Source organism: Lethenteron reissneri, chromosome 69, assembly GCF_015708825.2.
Source record: "Lethenteron reissneri isolate LAM-NWPU_2019-01 chromosome 69, ASM1570882v1, whole genome shotgun sequence".
NCBI classification, from domain to species: domain Eukaryota; kingdom Metazoa; phylum Chordata; class Hyperoartia; order Petromyzontiformes; family Petromyzontidae; genus Lethenteron; species Lethenteron reissneri.
The window spans coordinates 7,078,831-7,085,936 of record NC_083847.1 but is presented as its reverse complement, the minus strand read 5'-3'; the positions used below and the strand labels follow the sequence as shown (position 1 = coordinate 7,085,936).

The 7,106-nt window shown below is 56.6% G+C and overlaps 1 protein-coding gene across 1 annotated transcript; it reads left to right on the top strand.

The window, feature by feature from the left end:
* The first annotated feature begins 1,641 nt into the window (after positions 1–1,641).
* Positions 1,642–5,758, top strand: LOC133360678 (akirin-2-like). The gene is made up of 6 exons (XM_061579469.1): positions 1,642–1,663; positions 2,142–2,336; positions 3,171–3,449; positions 4,309–4,380; positions 5,327–5,358; positions 5,401–5,758. Exons 1-5 carry the CDS (start codon positions 1,642–1,644, stop codon positions 5,335–5,337), a joined length of 579 nt encoding a protein of 192 aa, XP_061435453.1. The 3' UTR covers positions 5,338–5,358; positions 5,401–5,758.
* Positions 5,759–7,106: the final 1,348 nt, after the last annotated feature.

Here is a 7,106-nt window from a genome sequence, read left to right as displayed (position 1 = left end):
TATTAAGCCACTCACCCACACACTCACCCACACACTTATTAATCCACTCACCCACTTATTAATTCACTCACCCACCCACTCACCCACACACTCACCCACACACTCACCTAGTCACCCACACACTCACCCACACACTCACCCACACACCCACCCACTTATTAAGCCACTCACCCACACACTCACCCACACACTTATTAATCCACTCACCCACACACCCACCCACTTAATTAATTCACTCACCCACCCACTTAATTAATCCACTCACCCACCCACTTATCCACTCACCCACTTACACACACACTCACCCACCCACTTATTAATCTACCCACCCACTCACCCCCTCACCACTCACCTAGTCACTCACCCCTACTCACCACAGGTAACACAACACCTTGAAGCTTGTTTGGGTCTCTCTGTGAGGGAGAGAGACGGAGGTTCATCATGGCTCAACTCAACCACCTCACCCGTCCGTTCGCCCACCCACTCCTTCACTGCCTGGACCACAGCGGGGATGGGTTCCACAGGATTGGAATGTGCGTCCACGTTGAATTTCTATTGCACCATACTTAGCCAACCGTGCTCATTGCATGTGGAAGGATGCCCCAATAGCATGCCCTCTTTAAGAAGGGGGATTGCACAAACTTTAACAACTACCCGGGGCATCTCCCTCCTCCGTGTGATGCCGGGCAAGGCCCTGGCAAGGATTATAGTTCAACATTGCCTCCTGCCAGGCAACGGGCTGAGGAGAGGCTTGCGGAGCCCCAATGTGGTTTCAGGCCAGGGTGGTCCTGCACGGATGCCACATTGTGTGCTACAGCAGAGTTGTGCTCCTTTTGGCGTCATCTGGTCCAACACCAATGGGGACTAGGCTCTAAGAAAAGCTGTCTCGGGTGTGGACCAATCAACTTCAAGGACAGTGCATATCATTATCAGAGTTGTTTCTTTTTGTTTGCATTTGACTGCTTGTGTTGTGGTTATTGCAAACATGATGCCTTGTATAAAGGTGTCAGATTTGTACCAGTTTATAGGGTAAAAACCTAGTACTACAGCAGAGGTGTTATGGAATTCCAACAGGACTCGGGTCTATGAATAAGTTTTACCTTTTCTGGCAATGAAACACTTGTGCCAAGATGTATAAACGCCAAACTGAAACATTGTGCGAGTAATCATGTCAATGCATTAACTACACACGGTACATGTGGTGAACATGCACACACAACCCACGCTCTGGTAGTTTACGGTGATGAATTGTCTCTGAAACGGATTGGTCCACACCCAGAGGCAGCTTTCTTTAGAGCCGAGTCTCAAACAGCGCGAGACCAGCACCACGCCGTGCCGCTTTAGTCTCCCCAGTGGCGATGTTTACACACCGCACCAGGTACTCATTTGAGGCCGAGTCGACCTAGGGGAGGCCCAGGAGCGGTTGAGGACGTTGAGAGCTCGGGGTGAGCAGCTCCATCTTGGGACCTCCTTTGCCGCCACGATCAACGTAGAGGAATCGGTTTGACCCTTTCCGGCAATAAGACGCCTCTGCTGTTATTGACCTGGTCACGGCACGGGATGCCATCACCAGGCCAGGTTCCGGGTTGTTGTTCTTCGTGCTTTCGGAGTCCCTGATTGTGCCCACAATCAAGGGCCTGCATGATGGTGGACAGGCCCCCGGGTAAAACTACGTGGCTGGGAGTCGGAGACAATCCCTGTTCACCAAGGGGTGCATTATTTAACATCTATTTTGACCGCGTAGTTCGTGAAGCCTTCAATAGCTGTACCGGGTGAATTTCCATTTGGTACAGATACAATGGGAGGCTGATCGATGCCCGGGTGCTATCAAGGGATGGCTCCCTATTGGTCAACCACGTTATGTATGCCGATGATTTGGTAATAGCTGCTCACTCAGAGGAGGAGTTGGAGACGCTGCTGCTGAGACTGGAGCGTGCCACTAAGAGGGTGGGGCCTGCACTATGTTACGTCTCCCTCCCTTTCCCCCTCTCTCTCCATCTCTCCGTATTCCTCCTGCCCCCTTACCACCCCATTCCCTGTCTCTCCCTTTCTCTCTGTCTCCCTCACTACTCCCCCTCCATTCCCCCTCTCCACCCTCCCCATTCCCCCTCTCCACCCTCCCCATTCCCTGTCTCTCACAGAGCAACTGGTGGCCAGCATCCGGCAGGAGTTCCGCCGTCTGCAGCGCAGGAAGCACCTGGACCCGGCCGCCTTTGTCTCCCCGGCGTGCCCCCCACCCTCTCCCCCCTCCCCCTCGCCGCCCCCCTCCCCCCCCTCGGAGCAGATGGAGGCCGGCAGCCCCCCGCCAGCCCCCCAGAGTCTCCACGGAGACGCAGGTTAGCAGCGCAGAGAGCACCTGGGTGCGTGTGTGTGTGTGTGTGCGTGCGTGTGTGTGTGTATGCGTGTGCGTGCGTGTGTGTGTGTGTGTGCGTGCGTGTGTGTGTGCGTGTGTGTGTGCGCGTGTATGCGTGCGTGTGTCTGTGTGTGCGCGTGTATGCGCACGTGTGTGTGCGCGTGTGTGTGTGCATGCGTGTGTGTGTGGGCGTGTGTGTGCGTGCGTGCGTGTGTGTGTGGTTAGTACTTGGAGCCCTCCAACACTGAACCCTCCTCTGTGTCGCTGTCTCTCTCACCGTGTCTCTGTCACCGTGTCTGTGTCTCACTGTGCCTCTGTCTCTCACTGTCTCACTGTGTCTCACTGTGCCTCTGTGTGTTTCTTGTCTCTCACCGTGTCTGTGTCACTGTCTTTCTCACTGTGTCTCTCTCACGTGTCTCTGTGTCTCACTGTGTCTCACTGTGTCTGTGTTTCTCTGTGTCTCTCTGTGTCTCTCACTGTGTCTCACTGTGTCTCTCACCGTGTCTCACCGTGTCTCTCTGTCTCTCCCCCAGGCATTGTGTCCCTGTGTCTCACCGTGTCTCTGTGTCTCTGTTTCACCTTGTCTTGGTCTCACCGTGTCCCCGTGTCTCACCGTGTCTCTGTGTCTCTCCCCCAGGTATTGTGTCCGTGTCCCTGTGTCTCTGTTTCACCGTGTCCCTGTGTCTCACCGGGTCTCTGTGTCTCCCCCAGGCGTTGTGTCCCCGTGTCTCTGTTTCTCACCGTGTCTCTGTCTCTCCCCCAGGCGTTGTGTCCCCGTGTCTTTGTTTCTCACCGTGTCTCTGTGTCTCTCCCCCAGGCGTCGTGTCCCCGTGTCTCCGCTCCGTGCCCATCGCCGCCACCGCCGTCCTGTCGGCGTCGTGCCCCCACAGGGCCCCCCCGGGCCCTCTCCTCCTCCTCCTCACCGGCCCCCCGGCCCCCCCCGCCAGCGCCGCCACCGCCGCCCCCCCCCCAGCTCACCACTCCTCACCGCTGCTCACCCTGCGCCAGGTGGCTCTGATCTGTGAGCGAGCCGTGCGGGAGCGGGAGGACTCGCTCCGGGAGGAGTACGAAGGGGTGCTCACCAGCAAACTCTCTGGTACCACCACTCGCTCATCCTCGCCACTCGCCACTCACCCTCACCACCACTCGCTCATCCTCGCCACTCGCCACTCGCCACTCTACACACTCACCACCCTCACCACTCACCAGCAAACTCTCTGGTACCACCACTCGCTCATCCTCGCCACTCACCCTCACCACTCTACACACTCACCACTCTACACACTCACCACTCTACACACTAACCACTCTAAACACTCACCACCCTCACCACCACTCACCCTCACCACCACTCACCACTCTACACACTCACCACTCTAAACACTCACCACCCTCACCACCACTCGCCACTACACACTCACTACTCACCACACTCACCCTCACCACTCACCCTCACCCACCACTTACCACTCACCACCATTCACCACCACTCACCACCACTCACCCTCGCCACTCACCCTCACCCACCACTCACCACTCACCCACCACTCACCCACCACTCACCCACCACTCACCCACCACTCACCCACCACTCACCCACCACTCACCCTCACCACTCACCCACCACTCACCCACCACTGTCTCTCTCCCCGTGTCTCTCCCCCCGTGTCTCTCCCCCCGTGTCTCTCTCCCCGTGTCTCTCTCCCCGTGTCTCTCCCCCCGTGTCTCTCCCCCCGTGTCTCTCCCCCCGTGTCTCTCCCCCCGTGTCTCTCCCCCCGTGTCTCTCTCCCCGTGTCTCTCTCTCCCCGTGTCTCTCCCCCCGTGTCTCTCTCCCCGTGTCTCTCTCCCCGTGTCTCTCTCTCCCCGTGTCTCTCTCCCCGTGTCTCTCTCCCCGTGTCTCTCTCCCCCCCGTGTCTCTCCCCCCGTGTCACCCCCCCCGTGTCACCCCCGTGTAGAGCAGTACGATGCTTTCGTGAAATTCAACCACGACCAGATGCTGCGTCGCTACGGAGAGAGGCCAGCCAGCTGTGAGTACTCACTGTACCTACTGTACACCACTGTACCCCACTGTCCCACAAAACTACCCACTGTACACCACTGTACACCACTGTACACCACTGTACACCACTACACTGTACACCACTATCAACTGTGCACCACTGTACACCACTGTACAGCACTGTACCCCACTGTACACGACTGCACCACTGTACACCACTCACTGTACAGCACTGTACCCCACTGTACCCGGCTCTGCACCGTCTCGTTCAGCGCCTCGGCTGTACAGTGTGAGCTGCGGTTCCCATAACGACCGTGCTGAGCTCCAGTGACGCGCTACACTGTCCCTACTACTGTACCCAGAGTGCACTGCTGCACTACAGTACAAAATAGCAGCGCGGCCACTGTACTGTGAAGTGTTTACGGCGCGACATTGCTCCTGTTGAATGTTGCCGTAAACGTTTACCGCCCAGCTCCACTATACAAAGTAATACAGCTGGTACTGTGAGTGCTTCTGTGTAGATGTACTGTACCCACTCATTCAACCATTCACTCGCTCACTCACTCATTCACTCGCTCACCCACTCATTCACTCACCCACTCATTCACTCACCCACTCACCCACTCATTCACTCACCCACTCATTCACTCACCCACTCACACAGTCACCCTCCCACTCACTATCACCCACCCACTCATTCACTCACACGATCACCCACCCACTCATTCAGGCACCCACTCACACGATCACCCACCCACTCATTCACTCACCCACTCACACTATCACCCACCCACTCATTCACTCACCCACTCATTCACTCACCCACTCACACTATCACCCACCCACTCATTCAGGCACCCACTCACACGATCACCCACCCACTCATTCACTCACACAATCACCCACCCACTCTTTTCAGGGTTCAACCTGAGACCGTTACCCATAATGCCGTGCGTGTGTGTGTGTACTCACAGATGTGTCTTGAGAAGATTCGCACGGAGACACGGAGACACGCACGGAGACACACACGGAGACACGGAGACACACGCACGGAGACACGCGGAGACACACGCACGGAGAGACGCACACGGACACGGAGAGACACACACGGACACGGAGAGAAACACACGGACACGGAGAGACGCACACGGACACGGAGAGACACACACAGACACGGAGAGACACACACGGACACGGAGAGACACACACAGACACGGAGAGACACACACAGACACGGAGAGACACACACAGACACGGAGAGACACACACGGACACGGAGAGACACACACGGACACGGAGAGACACACACGGACACGGAGAGACACACACAGACACGGAGAGACACACACAGACACGGAGAGACACACACAGACACGGAGAGACACACACAGACACGGAGAGACACACACAGACACGGAGAGACACACACAGACACGGAGAGACACACACAGACACGGAGAGACACACGGACACGGAGAGACGGACACGGAGAGACACACGGAGACACAGACATGAAGATATGAAGACATGAAGATACGCACACAGACAAGCGGAGATCCATGGAGATGGAGACACGGAGACAGACACGGAGACAGACAGGGAGACACAGACATGGGAGACAGGGAGACAGACAGGGAGACACAGACATGGGAGACACAGACATGGGAGACACAGACAGGGAGACACAGACATGGGAGACAGACAGGGAGACACAGACATGGGAGACAGACAGGGAGACACAGACATGGGAGACAGACAGGGAGACAGACAGGGAGACACAGACAGGGAGACAGACAGGGAGACACAGACATGGGAGACAGACAGGGAGACACAGACATGGGAGACAGACAGGGAGACACAGACAGGGAGACAGACAGGGAGACAGACAGGGAGACAGACAGGGAGACAGACAGGGAGACAGACAGGGAGACACAGACAGGGAGACACAGACAGGGAGACACAGACATGGAAGACAGACAGGGAGACAGACAGGGAGACAGACAGGGAGACACAGACAGGGAGACACAGACAGGGAGACACAGACAGAGACACAGACAGAGACACAGACAGAGACACAGACAGGGAGACACAGACAGGGAGACAGACAGGGAGACACAGACAGAGACACAGACAGGGAGACAGACAGGGAGACACAGACATGGGAGACACAGACAGAGACACAGACAGGGAGACAGACAGGGAGACACAGACAGAGACACAGACAGGGAGACAGACAGGGAGACACAGACATGGGAGACACAGACAGAGACACAGACAGGGAGACAGACAGGGAGACACAGACAGGGAGACACAGACATGGGAGACAGACAGGGAGACAGACAGGGAGACAGACAGGGAGACACAGACAGGGAGACACAGACATGGGAGACAGACAGGGAGACAGACAGGGAGACAGACAGGGAGACAGACAGGGAGACAGACAGGGAGACAGACAGGGAGACAGACAGGGAGACAGACAGGGAGACAGACAGGGAGACACAGACATGGGAGACACAGACAGGGAGACACAGACAGAGACACAGACAGAGACACAGACAGGGAGACACAGACAGGGAGACAGACAGGGAGACACAGACAGAGACACAGACAGGGAGACACAGACAGGGAGACAGACAGGGAGACACAGACATGGGAGACACAGACAGAGACACAGACAGGGAGACACAGACAGGGAGACAGACAGGGAGACACAGACAGGGAGACACAGACAGGGAGACACAGACACGGAGACAC

Bases quoted from the DNA above. Each gene is read 5' to 3' on its own strand.
- LOC133360678 (XM_061579469.1), top strand. From the start codon at position 1,642: ATGATGGTGGACAGGCCCCCGG. The intron at 1,664-2,141 runs GTAAAACTACGT...TGTCTCTCACAG, and splicing joins GATGGTGGACAGGCCCCCGG to AGCAACTGGTGGCCAGCATC. The intron at 2,337-3,170 runs GTTAGCAGCGCA...TCTCTCCCCCAG, and splicing joins GAGTCTCCACGGAGACGCAG to GCGTCGTGTCCCCGTGTCTC.